A 19,288-nucleotide genomic window follows, 5' to 3' on the forward strand; every position below is an offset into this window, starting at 1 on the left:
ACTTTGGACACCTATAAATAGAGCCAAGGATTTCTCTTTAGATCATAACTCAAATTCTCTTCAAAGGAAATTAGGAAAGGGTGTATGAGGGCCGATTGTGTGGAGACTATGCATTGATAAAGGAATACATGCGTTGGTAGTAAGACCATGCGCTGGTCAAGAGGTTCTAAGAAGAGGAGATGTTGTCGGACAGGAAGGTCTGAAAGTATAATAAACTTGGGACGAAGAGTTCTCCCAGACTACTCGTGCGTTTGGAGTGATTCCAAAGCCACTTGAAAGCTGAGAGAGTCTAGCGCCGCTCATTGCTATACGATCCCCCAGCATGCGCAACTCCAACACCCAGCGCTCATGCTTGTGCACACTTGAGGTTGCCGCATGCTTTGCTAACCTCTCAAAACTTTGGCTGCAGGATGCCTTCCCACGCATAACTTTTCTCTTGGTCATACCTTAGCTTCTTTCAACGCCTAAATAACCTCTCAAATGTTCATGGCCAACGCATGGCACAACACCAATGCTTAGCACAAGGCCAACGCATTGTCAAATACTTAGCCATTTTTCTAGCTTCCAATGCATGGTTCTTTTTGGTTCATACTTAACCAAATTTTCACTAGTTAAGGCTTGTCTCAAAGCTACTAAACAAATCGATTTAAACACTTAGAATTTTCCTTCTCTTTAACATACGATTTACTTACACTTAGTTAATTCCCTTAACTTCCTGCTTAAGTAGGGAAATTGAAATTTGGGTTTCACAACAATGCTCTTAACTTGGCTGCTTTTTTGTAATCCTCAATATATTGCTTTACATCTCATGGGTTTACCTCTAGCCTTCTTTCTGCCGTTGGATTGTTTCATCTACTTTTGGTTTCTATTGAATACATTTGAAGAGATGTGAGATATGATGAAAATGCTAAAAATATGTCAACTTAGTTGAGATATTCGGGTGTACCTACTTACCTTTACGTCATATATTTTTCAAAAAGAAATAAAAAAAAGAACATGATGGCCAATTCTATGAGTTAGACATGATGGGAAAATTATGCTGAAGTGTTTAAACACAATTTATGTTCTTGCATTTGTTGATTCGTGATGTTTAAATTAAATCGGTAATGGTCAAATTAATTATTTGAAAGATTATTTTAATTAGTGATATGACTGTACATAATCATTTTTCTATATAATTAAGAGGGCTTTGAGATACTTGAGGTACACTGAATACACTTTGAATTCTCTATTCTCTTAACTCTCTTCAATTCTTTTACTGACCTTATCATTGGAATGTTGATGGCTAAACTTCACACTGGTGTGGCGGTGCTAGATATTGTTGTCTTACTAGACAATTGTTTGATTTATCTCAATTATCATAAATTTATTGTTGGTACCAAATTTCAACATCAACAAAAAAGTAAAAAAAATAAAAAAATTATACCTTTTAACTAGAGTATCACACAAAGTGACATCAATGGTTGACGCATGCAACCAAAATGGTTTATAAAACCATATGAAGACCCTAATTTAAAATGGAACAATATTTGAAATAATATTAAATTTTCGAGATTTGTGGTTTTTGTAAAGAAATAAATAAAAGTAAATCTTGAAAAGAGAAAAAATAGTTTTATTTTTAAAAAATTAAATATCTTGAGCAATAAAATTAATATTTTTATTATAAAAATTAATTGGGCTATTTTCAAAAAATAGTAAAATGAATTAAATATTTAAAAATATAGTAGAATGTCATTGATAAAGAAAAATATCTATAAGTATCTCATTGTCTAACAATGAGATACTTATAGATATTTTTCTTTATCAGTGTCTATGATTGATAGACGATAATATTTTATTATATTTTTAATATTTTATCATTTAAAATCATTTTTCAAAACTATTTGGAGAGAATAACCTGAAGAAGGAAATTAAACCTTTTGAAAATGTCTAATAACTAAACATCCGCATTTCTATTATAACATATAAACTGACAAATTAAAAAGTAAAAATGAACAAAATTTTCACAATAAAGAATTTTAATTTATTTTAAAAGGTAAGATTCTTATGTGTTAAACTAAATATATTTTAGTTTTTCAAAAGATTACACCGACATCATTATCATTTTATCTAATACCATCTGCATTTTCTTTAGGTTACAAACCTTGGGAGAAAAGAAATTCAGTATAACAAAAAATAGTTATATATACTTGAAGACAACCTGGTATTTGTTCTGATTTTCTTTGCATTTTAGGGGAAATTTGGAATATATTTTAAAGTATTTAATTTAAAAAATAAATCATTTTAGAAGAAACGACAACCAAAATAGTTGTTTAAGTATATTTTAATTAATTTTTATCAAAAATATTTAAATAAAAATGAATTTTTGAAAAAAACTTTTTTTATAGCAATCAAAACGGTCCTTAATTTTTTTTTTCTTTTTGTTTGTTATACTAAACAACAAAACCAAATTCTAATTTTCTCTATATCTATAAATTAATAATTTTTTTTCAAAAAAAATGAATATTTTTTTTATTGATTATTTGATATGGCTCAATTTAATTTATTGAACTAAATAAAACAAGAAGAAACTAAATACAAATTATAAAACAATAAAAAGAAACAAAACTTAGCCCTTTGTTATCGCGAGGTTGGGACCATCCATATGGTTTTTGGTTGTTAGATTCCTACACAACATGTTCCCATCAAACTATACTCTTAATTAATTACCTTAGTTCATACATGTTTGTTAAGAAATTGAAGACAAAGAACATAAATAGTAGAAAAATTGACACAAAGATTTACATGGTTTATTAGCAGTGTGTTAGCTGCATCAACAAATAGAGTGAGAAAACATTTTAGAGAAACGTCATATTATAGATTCAGATGTGCGGTAGAATTAGAGGGTTTATATAGCACACTTTTCTAAATTTTAAGGTCAAAATCATAAATATCGTAAACAACATAAATACGAATACATATTTTAGGCATCCCAATCATGTTAATTAAAACTATTGATAAAACATTAACTAAATCACACACAAAAATAATATTAAACTAAAAAAGAAACAAGGAAAAAAAAAGTTTTCATACATAATATCAAATACTTCTCAAAGAACTTGGTAGGTTTCAATAGTCTAGTTGGGCATTGCTAGAAGTGCCTGAGCCTTCTTTTCATAGCCAAAACCATTGGATTGAGAATCATCTGCAGACCAAATAAAGATTCCATCCAGGAGTTTCTCCGTCTTCAGCTTCCGACACGCCCTAAAAAACCCGTTGTCGGGAACCAATCCACCGCTATCGTCGCTGGCCAAGCTTGCCAAAACCCTACCACCTTCATAATTTGAGAGTTGAGCCTTGAAATGTTGGATAAACTGACCAACTGTGGTGCCTTTATCATAAGCATAGAATTGAAAATTGACATAGTCTATCAAGTGGCCATAGCTTCTCCACAAAGCCAAATAATGGCTTTGAACTTCAGCCTTGTCAAATGGGGCAATGGAAGCAAATGAGATGATTCCCTTCTTCTTTAGCCGTCCAATTAGTTGTCCGATGCACTTGGCGAACGTGCTCGGATCGGACTTGAAGTGCTCGTAATCGATGTCGATGCCGTCGAGATTGTAGGTGTTTATGAGTTCTGTGAGTGAAGTTTCTGCATTGGAAACCCATGAAGCTATTGAAGAAGGTTTGAAAAAGACAGAGCCGCCTTTGTCTACACTATCTCCCCCAAGACTTACACCCACCCTCACATTTGAATGATCCTTTTTTAGCACAAAAAAGAAAAATATCAATTAACAACAAATCAGATAGAATTGGTTTATGAATATAGATCGAGGGAAATCCTATTAGAAAAGAGTTATCTTTTATTATATTTTAGTGGATGTATTTTTAGATGTTAATTTTAGTATATATATTTTAAATAAATTTTAAATTCAAGTTCCTGTTACATTGAGTATTTGTTGATTAAAAAAAAAAAGAAGAGTAAACTCCTTGTTTTACTATAAATTTTGGAAATATATTACATAGTTTATTTTCTTAATCAATTTTGAAAAATAATTAATTTTGAGGAACTATAAATTCAATTCTAAAAAAATTAAATATTTAAAAGTACCTAGACTAAAAATAAACAAAATCCAAACTACAAAGATTAAAATGTTACTTTAATGTTATAAAAAACAAGAAGTAGAAGAATATTTATATGAAAATTGGAGAACCAATACAGATTTCTAAGTTTGAAGTTTAGCTGAAAAAAATAGTTAATTAAAAAGAATTAAATCAATTACAATTCAATAAGTTTTTACTAGTTTCCGTCAATATTAAAAATTAATTTAAAAAATTTGGCCCCAAATTATTTTAATTAATTAAAAAGTTAATATTAAAGACTTAGTGAAAAACTCAAGAATAGAAGTATAAAATATTATAGTCTAAACCAAATGAAACTGTATACTCAAAAATAAAAATCAAACCTTTCGAAAACATAACAGGCTAAATAGAAATTAAATTTTAAAAGTGAACTTAAGAGTAAATATCTTTAGAGTTAAAAAAAAAAAAAAAAACTAATAATTAGATTAAAATAACTTAAACAATTATAACAAAATATTATAATCTCTTTTTGTTTCTTTTTCAACAAATACTGAAGAACTTGGAAGATAGTAATATTGAAGAACAGGAGCTGTATAAGATGCAAATCTTCTTCATACATCTGATTCTCATCACATATATAAAATAAAAAGAAAAGTAAAATATGAATAATTTATCATGTGATAAATTATGATTAAACAATTTGGTAAGATAGACAAAGATAAATGTAGTCTAAGATATACATATCTTTGTGCAACTCACCTAAATAACCAATCACAAATTAGTATATGGTAATATTTTATTTTTCAAAAAAATATTTTTTTAATATATTTTTCCTTTGTAATTTAAGAAGATGCACAAAGATGGGGTATTACTCTTAATGACCAAGGTTGCTGAAAATAGTTTGGTTTAAATACTATACTTTGGTCTCCAAACTTTTGATTTTGGTTTATTTTGGCTTTTGTACCTTTAAAATGATTTTTTTGTCCCTATACTTTTAACTTCGACCATTTTGGTCTTTGTACTTTCACATTTGGTTAATTTTAGTCCTTCAACTTTTGGAAAGTTACCATTTTTATCCTTAAAAATGAAGTAAAAATGAAATAAAGGGAACTTAATAGTCATTTTTTCAAAGTAAAACGACCAAAATAAGCATTTTTGAAAATATAGGAACCAAAATAAATAAAAGTTTCGTATAGAAACCAAAATGAATATTTTAAAAGTATAAGGAACAAATAAACTAAAAACAAAAAAAAATAGAGACCAAAGTAGTATATAAACCAAATAGTTTTAGTTAAGATTCTTATGTTAGTTACCTTTCCTTAAAAAGGGATGTTAAGACTTTTGCTATTATAATATAGATACAATTAAATTTATAGTAACCTATCAAAATTTTGAAATAATTGTATTCAGTGATTGATAAGTAAATTTTGAAATAGCAATATTTAGATGCATTTAGTTCATGCTCCACAAGAATTGAAAGTGATTAATTAAAAAGAAGAAAAGAGTTTACCCTTTTAATGGAAGCAACAGCAGAAGGGCTAAGATTATCGGAGTCCCAGAAGACGTTGAAAACTCCGTTAGTGAAGGAACGGCGGGAGCTGTCAAAGTCAATGGCAAACGACAGAAGAAAGTGAAACTCTTCTACGTTTGGGTTTATCGGAACGTCTGAAAATTTCACGTCCTTAAACTCTGCTCCGATGTATTCTCTAAACACATTTCCCCTACCTGCCGCCGCGTGCGACGGCGGAGCAACCATGAGCGGTAGAAGAAGAAAAAACAGTTGCAAAATGGTTGCACTTCTCATTTTTCCATTATTCATTTCCATTTCCTCGTTGAATAATCGAGTTCTCAAGTTTAAATTCTTAATGCAATGTAAAGGTTTAAATATAACAAGATTTTGATTCTTTTTTGTTTTTCTTTCCGTTCGATTCTTGCATTATTATTATTATATTATTACCGTAACAAATACAAAGTTTTGTTTTCATATATGGGGTTGGAAGATTCGCACAACAGGCTTCTTGATTATTAATACATCTATTGAGCTCTGCTCGTTTTGAAAAGAAATAGAATGATATATTAATCCTTTACCTCATAATGATTTAACTTTTAGTTTTCTATGTTTAAATTTATGTTTGTTTACTCGCTCTCTTTTACATGATTTTGATTATCTATAAAAAAAACAAACATTTGAATTATTAGTTAAATTCTAAAAACTGAAAACAGATCTTTGGAAACTAAAGACTTAGTAATCATTTGGCTTTTCTTTATTTATTTTTTTTTTTTTGAAAAATAGGATTGTTTTCTTACTATTTCTTTATTTGAGTTTTCATTTTTTCTAAACTAACAACTTGAATTCTTAGTCAAATTTAATAAACAAAAACAATTAAGTTTATAAAAATTGTGTTTTTTTTTTTTGTTTTAATTTTCAAAACGTGATTTTTTGGTTTTTTAAAAACACTCCTAAAAAATAGATTATAAAACAAAGAAATCAATAGATAGAAATAGTGTTTCTAAACTTAATTTAACAAGGTCTAATACAAATAATTCTTAAAAACTTGTTTTTGTTTTGAATTTTGACTAAGAAGTAAATTGTTACCTTAATAAAAAAATGAAAGATTCTTGTGAAGTAAAAAATGAGAAAACAACTACAATTTTCAAAACCAAAAATCAAAGTCCCGTTTGTAACCATTTCATTTTTTGTTTTTAGTTTTTAAAAAATTAAGCCTATTTACTCTCATTTTCTTATCATGATTTGTATCAATCTTGAGTAGAATAGTTGAGTTCTTAGCCAAATTCAAAAAAAATAAATCTTTAAAAATTACTTTTTTAGTTTTCATACTTTGACTTGATTTTTTAAAACATGGGTAAAAAGTAGGTATTTGAGCAAGAAATTTAGAGGTGATATAAGTGTTTATAGGCTTAATTTTTAAAAATTAAAAATTAAAAAAAAAAACTAAATGGTTACCAAACGGGGCTCAATTTGAATGTCCAAAAAACGTATGAAGTCAGGGCCCCGCGGAACCCGCCTCAATCGGGCAAGTGAATCTCGGGAATGGGGGAAGGAGTGGAAAATTTTTCTTCCCCATTTGCAATTTGGGGCCGAGGACGGGGAATATATTCCCCATCCCCGACCTTGACCCCAACCCCGCCCGTGTCCCCGCTCCGACTTTACTTTTGTATATAAATGATGAATTTATAATATATATACATATTTATATTAATATTATAGACTTTATTAGAATAATTATGAATATTTTAATTATTTAAGTTTAAAACTTGATTGCTTTAATTCCTTATATGTTGTAATATATAAGATATGTTGTTCGAATAGTTGAATTTTAACGGTACAAATTATGAGAATTTATCATTTTAATTCTATTTTTTAAACTTGCATGTATATTATTATTTTTATTAGCGAAATTGGTAATATTTTATTTAAATAAAATTATATTGGATATGTTTAAGGAATTCTTAAAAATATATATTCAATTGAAATAAAAAAATATTAGAAAAAAAAATCAGTGGGGAATTTTTCCCCGTAAGATATCCAATCCGTGCAAAATCCCTGTAGGGAAATTCGCGGAGATGGGAAACATCCTAGGGACATCTCTAAGCTCAAATAGTTAGAAAATGTGGTCTTAATTTTTCAAAAATTAAATAGCTATGAAATAATAGCTGCGTATGTAAAATAAACACAATTTAAAAAATAAAAAAATTAAGGCCGGATTAGCTAGGATAACTAAATATCTTTTTAAAAGATTTGTGTATCATAATTAAAGAGAATATGAATATTGAATAATAAAATAATGGCTCCCAATTGTGGAAGCTGTTTCTCAAAAATGTCTGTACTGTTGGACTCATTGCTTTATTTAAATGGAAACATACAGCAACCTGTTGCTTCTATCAGCTGCTTATACCAACAAAGTATTGACAACAATTACATATATGTTACTTTATAACTCATAAAATTAATCTTTAAAGTTTTGTTTTCTTTTGTTTCTGGTTGAAATTGTCTAAAATTAAATTTGATGGGGTTTGTTAGCTTTTATTGTGAATAGTATAAGATGAGCAAAATTTTGGTGGATGCCAACAAGAACGTAGTTCAACTGGCATAGTACTTGTACTATCGACCTCGATGTTTGAGGCTCGATTCCCCCACCCATACTTTAATTACAATACCTTTCAAAAAAAAAAAATTTGGTAGATGGAGATGAGAACAACAAGTTTAATTATGTAAGTGTGTCAAGTGGGGAAGATTAATTTAAATTTCAAAATTTGAAGGGTGGCTTAATAGCATTGATCTTGATAAACTTTATTTGTGACTACCTTATTTGTTCTCTTAAATTAATATAACGATATGTTACATAATGCTAAATTTAATTCTTGACTATATTATTTATTCTCTTGAATTTAATTAAATAGTTATTTAGCTTTTGTTTCTATATATAAAATTGGTAAATCAAACACATATATTTAATTTCCAAACATTAACTATCCTACATATTCAAACACAGATATTAATCTCAAACATTTAAAACCCAAACATTTAATGTTCATATCCATGAAACAATACATATGATCCAAAGAGGCCCTAAAGCAATAACTTTTATCATAGAGAAATAGGAGGAAATAGTAAAATTGGAAGGGTCCTCTTGATTTTTGTCAAAAAAAAAAAACAAAAATAATAAGATTTTTGGCAAAAGCGTGTCGCCCTCATGACATTTACTTTTTTAATCCCCAAATTGCTTTTTATATGGTCGGATAACAACTTTTTAGATTACTGTGTAATTGTTATACTGTATATCAATTCTCAATAGAAATACGGTGTAATTAGAATTGTCGATTATGAGATTTCAACCTAACAGATTCATGAGATAAATGTGTCGAATTTTTCTCTAATTTTGAAATTTGAATTGGCAGTTTCATATAAGATTTATTTGATTTAACCATTTTTCAAAAATATTTGTAATTAATCCGTCTTTAAATTATTTATCATCCTTTTGATTTTAATTTATAATATATATTTAGATTTTTCATTGTCTTATTCGTTTTTTATTATTTTAAATTTGGATTAAAATTTGTGATTCTTATTAGGATTTTACTTATCATTTTTTTTTCAATCATCTTTTATTCATTATCATCTTATTATATTATTATATGATTTTAATATTTTGGATATACTCTTCATTTTATCAATATCTCGAGAAAAGTCTGTATTTTTTACAAACAAGTAACTATCCACTGTTTCAATCTTTTTGTTTTTGTTATAACTCTACAACAAGCAAGAATTATTTTTTATGGTACATGGAATGAAAGTTCACAATATCACGTTTATCGTGTTGTTGAGGCTTATATTCCATTAGATTCTTCGTTCCAATAATTTGTTGATTGTATTCAAGGTTACAAGGTAAGCTTTTTCCGTTTTCTAATCTCTTTATGTCTCGTTTGAGAGTTTACTGTGATGATTCCAATAATTCGAATCTTATTCAAATTGTTGAAGATAAGGATATTTTGTGGCTTATGTTAGTTTTATTGAAATTCTCCCATAATGATTTATGTGTAGTTGTTTGCACTGTATCGTCTGGTAGAAGTACTTCTAGAAATACAATGTATTTGAATAATGAGTTAGCAGGAATAAAGCATTCTATCCAACAGTCAAATCAGAATACTAAAATAATTGGTTATGAAGCTTTTGAATCCTCTTAATCTAAAATTTTCATTAAAGAAGGTTCACTCTTTAGAAACAAATCTGTATGAAAAAAGCTATTTATTCCTTTCTCTTAATAATAGTTCTGAACTTACTACGATTAGGTCAAATGGTACGTCATTTGATATTCGATGCAAGGATTTGTCTTGTGGTTGGTATCTATGTGCATCGGTGTACAAGAGAAGTGGGGTGTGGATGGTCCGTAAGTTCACAAATACCCACAACGTGTTGTCGATATTGTTAAAGATGATCTTAGGCAAGCAACATCTTGGACTATTGCTGAGTGTACAAAGTCTTTTTTTAGAATGAATGACAAGGTTCCATGTCGTCCATGTGATGTTATTAGCTATATGAAAAGACATCACAGTATGAATGTAAGTTACAACAAGGCTTAGAGAGGCCGTGAGATTACTTTGAATTCTATTAGGGGTACTCCAGAATCCTCCTATGCTCTTTTGTCAGCATTCTCAAGTGCACTGATTGAAACAAATTTAGGTATTTGGTTTCTTCCAAATACAATGTAATTTATTCGAACTACGTTTTAAATTGCCAAGATATTCACTTTTAATTTTATTCATTGCAGGAACATATACAGATGATCAAGGTAGGTAGGTTTAAGTATTATTTTATGGCTCTTGCTACTTCTTTAGATGCATGGAATTACTTTTATTCATTGCAGGAACATATACAGATGATCAAGGTAGGTTTAAGTATTATTTTATGGCTCTTGCCACTTCTTTAGATGCATGAAATTACCGTTTACCTATAATATCAGTTGATGGCACTCTAATGATCCTCCAACCATTGTTTTTTGCGTTCCCGGTTGTACATACGTTGTTATGTTATTCTTTTATAGAATCATTGTAGATAGAAATTAGAAACATACCTCATCTTCACTAGTGAGAATTATTGGTTCTTTGTTTGTCGATTTTTTCTACCACTTATTCCAACATCCCTCAATCTTTTACTGGCCCTTGTTCTTCCTTCAATTCTCTCTTTTTCATAACTTTAATCTTTCTTTGAATGCATTTAAAAAGGTCTATTATTTTTAAATTAGTAGTTAAAAAAACATTGCTAAACAATTAATATTCTGTTTTGGTTGGAGAATCCTAGAAAGTAGAGAAATATTTTGGTATATCAAAGATTCTTTCCGTTTTTCAAAAGATTTCAAATAAGATATTAACTTAAAAGTATTTCCTAAATCTGTAATTATTTTTTAAAAATATAAACATCTCTACATATAACATCCAAGCATTCCTTTTCAGCAATTATTTGTTATCTTTAATGGTTTGAAACAATGAATAAAGGAGATTGTAGTACATTGTCGAAAAGAAAAATTGTATGGTGTTTTTGATTTCGCTACCTATGAAGACGATATGAAGACCATGGAAATCATCGTGTTTCTTCTTCCACAAAATAGGTTGTTTGGAATCGTGCTTCTGCTTTTAAAATATCACTTTTGGGATCCCTTTCAACACTATGAGTTTTGATTTCCCTTAGACAGATAAACGAAAGTTAGAGGAAAGTGTATATGAGAATGTGTATTTCTTCCATTATTTTACAGCCACTTATTGGAATGAACGCGATTATTGTAAGAGTTTGCAGAGATTTCTTGTTGTAGGTGGATTGAGGAGGGAAGGTTTGTGGTTGGTCGCCCGAGAAGAAATTCATTCTCACTTCACGGTTTATTGGTGTTTGCTGAAAATTTTCGAAATTCCTAATGTTGTTTTGGGGAAGATTGTTTGGTATTTTGAATGAACTCATTGGGTTGTGTATCGATCTTGTCAAGTAGGACTTGATTTGAGGTTTCGCAGGTGCATTAATTACCTTGGTAAGTAATTTAATTATAGTGTATTTTGGTGTTTTTTAATTGTTTAGAAACTCTTCAAATTCTATATGTGAACGTTGGGATTTTTAATTCAAGTGGGGATATTTTTGACAATTTTGCACTTTTATTTTTTATTAATTTTTTGGTTTTTCCATTTTTATAATTATTATTATTACTTTTTTTTTACCATTTGTCCAAAATAAACCTTAAATTTTGCCATTTATCTAGTTAATCATTTTTCTTAGCTATTGATTTTGATTCATCTAGGTGAATGAATAAAAAGAATGGCTGTAGAGTTTTGAGCGGCTTAGTATGGGTTTGATTGACTTTGAGCCTCTTTTAGACTTGGACTTTCTTATTTGGGCATAATCCACTTCTTTTTAATAGGCTTGAATTATATTCACTTCGGCCCAATCCATTTTGAGTGAGCTCGGACTAAATTAACTTTGGATCTAATTCCTACGTGGCACACGTTAATTAAACTACTTCACATTATTCAAAGACAAGTGACATTATTTGATTTGCCAATTTTTTATTTTTTACTTTAATTTGAAGCAATGTGTAACTTTGTAAGGGTCCTAATTTTATAAATATATATTTTTATCACAAATCTAAACTAGTTACACGATAATTTGTGATTGGCCAAACTTAATATATTAGAAGTTTGTAAATGTTTTGATACGTATGACAAAAATTCGTGTTTAAACTTGTGTAATTTAATATTAGTTGTTTGTTAAATTCAATTATCAAAATTTAGGAAAACACAACTACAAAACAAAATGGCAAACACTTTTTTTCCCACTTCGGTCTTCAGCTTCACTCGATCCTATTTTTTTTTTTTTTTTTTTTTTTTCATTTTTTCCTTAATAAAATCATGTTAATATATTTTAAATAAAGACAAAGAAAAGAGAGAAAGATAATTTCACTACATATAATTTTTTAATTAGATCAATTAGGTTTTGAAATCTCGTCTCTTTTTTTTTTTTTTTTTTTCCTCTATTTAGCTAATCTACTTGTGAGAGCCTAGTGATGGTGATTGTTGTAGCATGCCATTTCAAAGTTCATTCAACTTGTAATAATAATGGCATTTTGGAATTGGTATACCAATTCATCTCATAATATCTTCCAAGTAATATGATTTATTATATTTCAATATTTCAATATTTAAAAGGATGGTTAGAAAAATGAATCAACTTATTTACAAATATAACAAAATATCACTATTTATCAACAATAAACAATGACAAACATCTACCAATGTCAGTATCTATCGTAACATTTTACTATATTTTAAAAATATTTTTAATAGTTTTGTCATTTAAAACAATTACACTATTTAAAAATATATATATATTTATAATATTCAAAATTAATTTATCTCAAACTTATTTTAAGTAAATAAATTTGTTGAAATTATGTTACAGAACTAAAAATTATATTGCTGGAAATGATATCATCATTTAGGATAACGATATATTAATTTTCACGAGATAACATGAACTGGAAGAAAGGAATGTCTTAAAATCATCTGAAGTGACAATATTTATCTAAATGTTAGTAATATAATTTTCTTCACATATTTATAAAATAAAAGCAAAACGAGATATTGTTCGAAGTATAATCCTATCTCACGAAAGGAAAGAAAAAAATGTTTACAAGGGAAAAAACAAAAACGACAACCACAACGATCCCCTGATTATTTAAAAACCCAATTCACCAAAATTCTAAAGTCATTGTACGATTGGTTTACCATAAGTTTCCATTTTATAACCAAATGAGAAAGGAAAAGGTCTAACTTCATAATGTGATACTATTTTGTTTTTGCATCATCCATGTGCTTTGCCATCATGGCTTGCACCTTTCTTGTCCACAAACTCAGACCTTTGGACATGTTATTTTCAAATAAGGGGACCCTATACATTTCTTTGTCCTTGCAAAAAAATAATTGTCAAAGTCAAAGAATATACCAATGTGGCATATTTGCTCAAGTAGTCTAATTCTCAAATCGATGCTTAAGTCGAGTTTACAGAAGAAATGATTGAAATTCAACTATCAACGACAAGTTTCCTCGACCTTTATCATAAAAAATATGATATAACTTGGTTGTTCGGCATTTCATCGTATTGGCGAACCTTATAATTGAGATAAATATGAGAATCTGGATTCTGAACAATAACAATATTGACAAACCTTACAATGTTTTTGAAGTAAACAGTTATCTTACTCATATAAGTGCATGTCGAGGAGTGATTTTGAAATTGTCAAAATAACTTTTATCATGTTCAAAATCATTTCAAAAAATGTGCTTTAATTATTCAAAATTATTTTAATGTTTAATTTACACTTCTAAATGTAATTTCCATATCATCAAAATAGATTTCGAATAATTAAAAATATGTTTTAGAGTGATTTTAACTATTTCAAAATCAATCCCAAACATGCCCTAAGATCCAAACCTATGATGTTACACCAATCAATGAGCTTCTAAGAAACCATGGATTTATTTAAGATTCTTGAATAGTATATGTGTTTGTCTAAAAACAAGAATATCATGACATCTTCTCATATATAGTCAGTTATCCCCCAAACCTAGTGATAGTGATACTAATAGTCATATTCAGGAGAATTCTAAGTGAGAACAAAATTAGAAATGGTTTACTCAGAAGATGAATCCAGTATCCAGAAAATTTTCTATGTTCACAGTGTAAGTAATTATTGCCAACTCATTCTCATAATAAGCGGAAAGTTTTAAGTTCTAGTTCGATTACAACCAATCAGGATATTTTTCGCTTATTTGATGCAATAAAGAATGCAGTTCTCAGATGATACAGAAGTGGTACAAGAACATGAATGTATAAAATGATATATGAAATGGTCATAAATAAAACATAAGCTTATTAATAGAAGTAACCAAGTGATAACATACTCATCATACCTTCAGGTCAGCGTTTGATAATTACTTCTACGTCTCTTATAGGAAAGGGTCCAATTGAAGGAAGCTTTGACATGATTATTGTTTGACCATGAAAGAACTTTTACAACTACACCCACCAACAGCACTTGGATTTGTACTCACCTGCACGTAACAAGAATTCAACTTTTGCAGCACTAGTAAATCTATTATGATGGGATATTTTGGTTTGAATAGGAAACTTTAGGGTAAAATGTGTTGCTTCTAAGGGGAAATTTTTAAGAATTTTTTGGTATCACTATCTACTTTCTTTGTTTACACCGTAAATTTTCCTTCCTAAATAGTTCTGTGCTATTGCCATACCCACATCATTCTTATATGACATTGGTGTAGCTCTAATGAATGAGAACAGTTTTCATATTATCGTGACGTAGGAAATTTTTCCTAAGTTATGACTCCTTTTTTTTTTTCTTTTCTGAGTACAAAGGTGGAGGGATTTGAATCACGGACCTCTTGGTCTTCAGCACATACCGATACCAGCTAAGCTAAGCTCTTTTTGGCTTAAGTTATGACTTATGCCCCTACAGTACATATATATTCAAGGAAGGATAAAATGGAGAATGCCACCACAACATTTAGAAGCCGAGGCGCATGCATACATATGGGGAAGGATAGGCGAGAGTGGGCATCATGTATCATTTCAGGTAAGGTTCTACAGTGTGAAGAGTTTCACAGGGCTGGAAGATTTGCACCTCATAATATTTCTCAAAGTAAATAATACTTTAGATACCTAACAGTACTCATGAAGGGAGAGAGATTTCATAAACGGCATGGTGTAATAGTCAAAGGATAGATATTCTAAGGATGGCAATTGATCATCACTCCATTACTTGAATAGATGTCATAGAACTATAATTCGCTATGGTCCACACACTGGTATGAAAATAATAAGCATATCTAAACAAAAGCAGTGAGCCAGCAATAATGAGAGATACGTTTCACTTACAATGAAAGCAGAACGAATCAGCTCTTCGACATAATCAATAGTTGCTCCTTTTACAAAATCGTATGAGATATTATCAACTATCAATTTAACTCCCTCCTTCTCATACACCCTGCAAACATGAAAAGAGAAGGACAAACTTTTTTAAAAAGTAAAATCAAACATCAGTAACAATCTTTACGCAAAAAACCCAAGTAAGAAGTAATCACTGAGATAATATTTGTCAAACCTATCATCAGGATTGGTTTTGTCATCCAAATCGAAAACATATTGAAATCCAGAACACCCTCCAGTTTCTACACTCAAGCGAAGCATCTTTTCTTCCTTCGGATCTTGCAATTCTTTCATTCTCTGCGAGGCATGTCAAAACTAAGCAAAAATGTAAATCAAGACCATTCAATGAACCCCAATACAGGTTGAACTAGTAACAAGCGAAAGGATCAAAATTCAAATTCTTTACTTGAACTTCAGAAACTAAAAGGCACAACAATTTATTAGCATCCTAAAACCCATAATCTATAGGCCCGAATGGTGCACCATAAGAGAATAATCCAGAAAATTAAGAACTAACCTAGAGGACAACAGTGAAATGGATAAAGAATTCCTATGCCAAATGTATGTCAAAGAGGATATATGTATAGAATACCCGAATGCAATTATCAGTCAAGTGAATGGTATCAACAGACGGAGATGGAGATGGACATGTCAATGAAGACGATGCTTCTTGATGAGCTGAAACAGACGAGCTAAGAAGCCTTTGATTCTCTCGGATACGTGCCACCAAGTATGGTGTTACCCTCTGAATTAGCGATCTAGAGGCCATCCCTTGTGCTCAACTCTCAAGTTTTGATCTTTATCTGCTTAAAAATCCCTGTGCTAATGGCATCAACTCATTAATGAGGAAAATGCTACTTCAAGTGATTAAAATATTAATAAAAAAAACAATAATTTTAACTAACCCACTCCAAATCTGCTAATTATCCTTCCAAATAAAAATATAAAATATTTTCAGAACAACCATTTAGCAGCAACACTCGTGCAAAACACAAGAACCAACCACTTTGACTCCAGACATAGAAAATTTTTCTTCAAAACCAACTTTTATCATAATTTACTTAATGTCACGTAGATGTAAGATTCAATGTGATAAAGGGAAAAGATAAAAACTTATAGCAATTAAAGCCTTCAGAATTTGAATAGAATCAATATAAAAATTGACCGTTTCCAAACTTCCCATAACGATATGATTCCTCAATTAAGATTATATGAGCCATGGGGTAACCAAACCCAATAGGAGGCTAAAAGGTGATGAGATCCCAAACATCAACACACTTAATGAACAAGTTAAGTGGAAGAAGAGAAACCCACATATAACGCACCAATTACTAAAATTGGTCATTCAAAATAACTATCCATATTAAAAATATGAACAAGTGGTTAAACTTTCTATATTATACTTAAAATATGAACAAAAGATTAAACTTTCCATAATAATCAATTGGGTTCATTAGTTAATTAACACGATTCAGAGTAGCGGATTATATATTCAAACCCCTACCACATCATTTCTTCCCCAATTAATATTGATAAGTACTCGTTGGCCCCTAGAAGTATACATGCTTGGGACTAAATCTTGCCCACCCAAGCTTTATCCATATCGCTAACTAAGACAACTCAATCGTTGAACATATGGCTAATACTTAGTTTGAGGAACGAACTACTGCAGACCACAATTTGGCTCAATGGAGCCATAAGTTGCAAGTCATGCAGTAATTATAACAAACTATATTTTGAGGTATTTGAGAAGTCATAGACAGGCGGTTTGGTCGAGCAATTGAAGCAAGAATCAACTACGCATTGTGTTTCAGGCTATAAGGAAATATACTCCAAAATGGTGGACTACCTTGCTGCAGGGAACAATTGGTTGATTCAGACCAGTTGAAGCAGAGTGAAAGCTTACTAATTATATTTCCAAAATATTATATTTGCAACATAGCTAATGTAATCGAAACAACATTAACAACAAACTCATACAGAAAATCACATAGTTCTTTCTTCCTAAGTTCTTATTTACAACCCCTCAATTTTAATTATTGGGTCAACTTGTTTTAAACATTACCAGTGAGCTTCAGTTTGGATCCAAAATCAAGATTATGAATAGCTTTCCCTATTCATATCTAAACGTGGTCCAGGATTACGAAATTTCTAGCTTTCCCTATTCATATCTAAATTAAACCATCCTTATTTAAACAATATTGTTTCTAAGAACTGAAGTAAAAATAACCAATTAACTCAACACGTAACAAAGAAATGTCATATGTTTTCACAACCAGGTATACGAAAAACATCTCATAATCTGTAATATACAAATTTTAATACCTGAGACGAAAGGGTGTAGCAGGCGACCAAAATCAGAGACGAATAACAGAGCTGCGACGCGGCATGGAGAGAGAGAAGGAGAACCGGCGCCGAGAGATAAGGAGGAGTCGGGGCGGCGCGTGAAGGCTGCGATGGAAACTTGCGGGGCCTCGGAAGGGACGATTGAGAAATGGGATGTGGGATTATTATTTTGATTTGATTTTTTAATATATTTTTTTTTCTTTTTTGAGAAAAAAGTTTGAAAGTTCTTAAAAAAAATGGCACAAATCACTCTAAAGTATGAGATTGGTTATAATACACTCTTGAATTTTCCATTTGCTCAATTGCCTCTAGTTTTTAATGGGTTGCAATTAGACTCTTTTATTTAATCAATTTTTATTTATATATAACTCACAAGGATAAAAAAAAAAAGGACAAACTTGTCATATTAAAAAAATTCTTGTAGAGGAAGATTTATCTTGGAGGTTGGGATTTTATTAGAGATGGCAACAGAGTAGAGGCCGGGTGGGGATGCACTCCCCATCCTCGTCTCTGCCCCATTCCTCGAGTGGGGGTCGGGGTCAAGAAATCTTCAATTTGGAGATTTAGGTCCTTGCAAAGAAAAATTCTCATTTTTTATTTTATTATTTTTATTATTTAAAATAACTAAATTTAATATTTATATTGAAATTATAAATTTTATATAGGAAATAAGTATTATTGTTACACATACTTGTTTAAATTGAATATTACATGTTTTTTTATTATTAAAAAAAACCTTAAACATATTGTTTTAGTAATATATTATTATTATTATTAGATATAATATATTATATATATATTAACTATTAAAAAAATCGGGACGAAGATGGGGATCGAGATCGGGTTCGGGTTCGGGGTCGGGGACGGAGCAGAGACTGTCTCTTATACACATCTAGATGTGTATAAGAGACAGGTTTTTTGTATGGAGTGAAGAAGATTATGAAATTCTAAAAGCACCTACGACAAAGCTCAACAAGTGAAGTATGTGATATCTGCACCTTGTTTTGATTTTTTTTTTTTTTTTTTTCTAAACTATAAATGAAAATCCCAAGAAGGCTCTATTTCTATGAGGTGCTTTCAAGTTTGTTTCTTTTCTGCAAACTCCAAAAATCTATTTCTCTACATTTTTCTTCTTTTTGTAATGGTAAAATCTATTTTTTTTTCACCACTATATGTAGTTGTTTAGTTATGATGGGTATGAAATTGATAAATTTTGAGTTTGAATAAGATTCTTGATATTTTCACTATGAATGAATAGAGTTTCTTATACTTTTACTCTTTATTTTTTAAAAAAGAAATTTATATTTCATGCATTTCACTTGTATGAATTACCTCTTCACAGTATGTATACATTATGGGGGTCGATTTTATTGGAGT

The 19,288-nt window shown here is 29.8% G+C and overlaps 2 protein-coding genes across 4 annotated transcripts; both read right to left on the minus strand.

Moving 5' to 3' along the window:
• Window positions 1–3,116: 3,116 nt before the first annotated feature.
• Window positions 3,117–5,818, minus strand: LOC120083981 (chitinase 2-like). Its single transcript, XM_039039886.1, has 2 exons — window positions 5,573–5,818; window positions 3,117–3,740 (listed from the first exon to the last, which is right to left on the minus strand). The coding sequence occupies exons 1-2, from the start codon at window positions 5,816–5,818 to the stop codon at window positions 3,117–3,119; spliced, it is 870 nt and encodes a 289-aa protein (XP_038895814.1).
• An 8,455-nt stretch (window positions 5,819–14,273) lies between these two features.
• Window positions 14,274–18,196, minus strand: LOC120082671 (iron-sulfur assembly protein IscA-like 2, mitochondrial). 3 transcript variants are annotated; one of them, XM_039037933.1, is made up of 5 exons: window positions 17,891–18,196; window positions 16,158–16,368; window positions 15,741–15,862; window positions 15,515–15,623; window positions 14,274–14,673 (listed from the first exon to the last, which is right to left on the minus strand). In XM_039037933.1, the coding sequence occupies exons 2-5, from the start codon at window positions 16,332–16,334 to the stop codon at window positions 14,608–14,610; spliced, it is 474 nt and encodes a 157-aa protein (XP_038893861.1). In that variant the 5' UTR covers window positions 16,335–16,368; window positions 17,891–18,196; the 3' UTR covers window positions 14,274–14,607. The 3 variants fall into 3 exon arrangements, with proteins under 3 accessions (XP_038893861.1, XP_038893860.1, XP_038893859.1); XM_039037932.1 differs by having other exon boundaries at window positions 16,158–16,387; window positions 17,891–18,194; XM_039037931.1 differs by having other exon boundaries at window positions 16,158–16,382; window positions 17,891–18,193.
• Between the last annotated feature and the right edge of the window lie 1,092 nt (window positions 18,197–19,288).

The sequence above is a fragment of the Benincasa hispida genome, chromosome 8, assembly GCF_009727055.1.
Source record: "Benincasa hispida cultivar B227 chromosome 8, ASM972705v1, whole genome shotgun sequence".
NCBI classification, from domain to species: domain Eukaryota; kingdom Viridiplantae; phylum Streptophyta; class Magnoliopsida; order Cucurbitales; family Cucurbitaceae; genus Benincasa; species Benincasa hispida.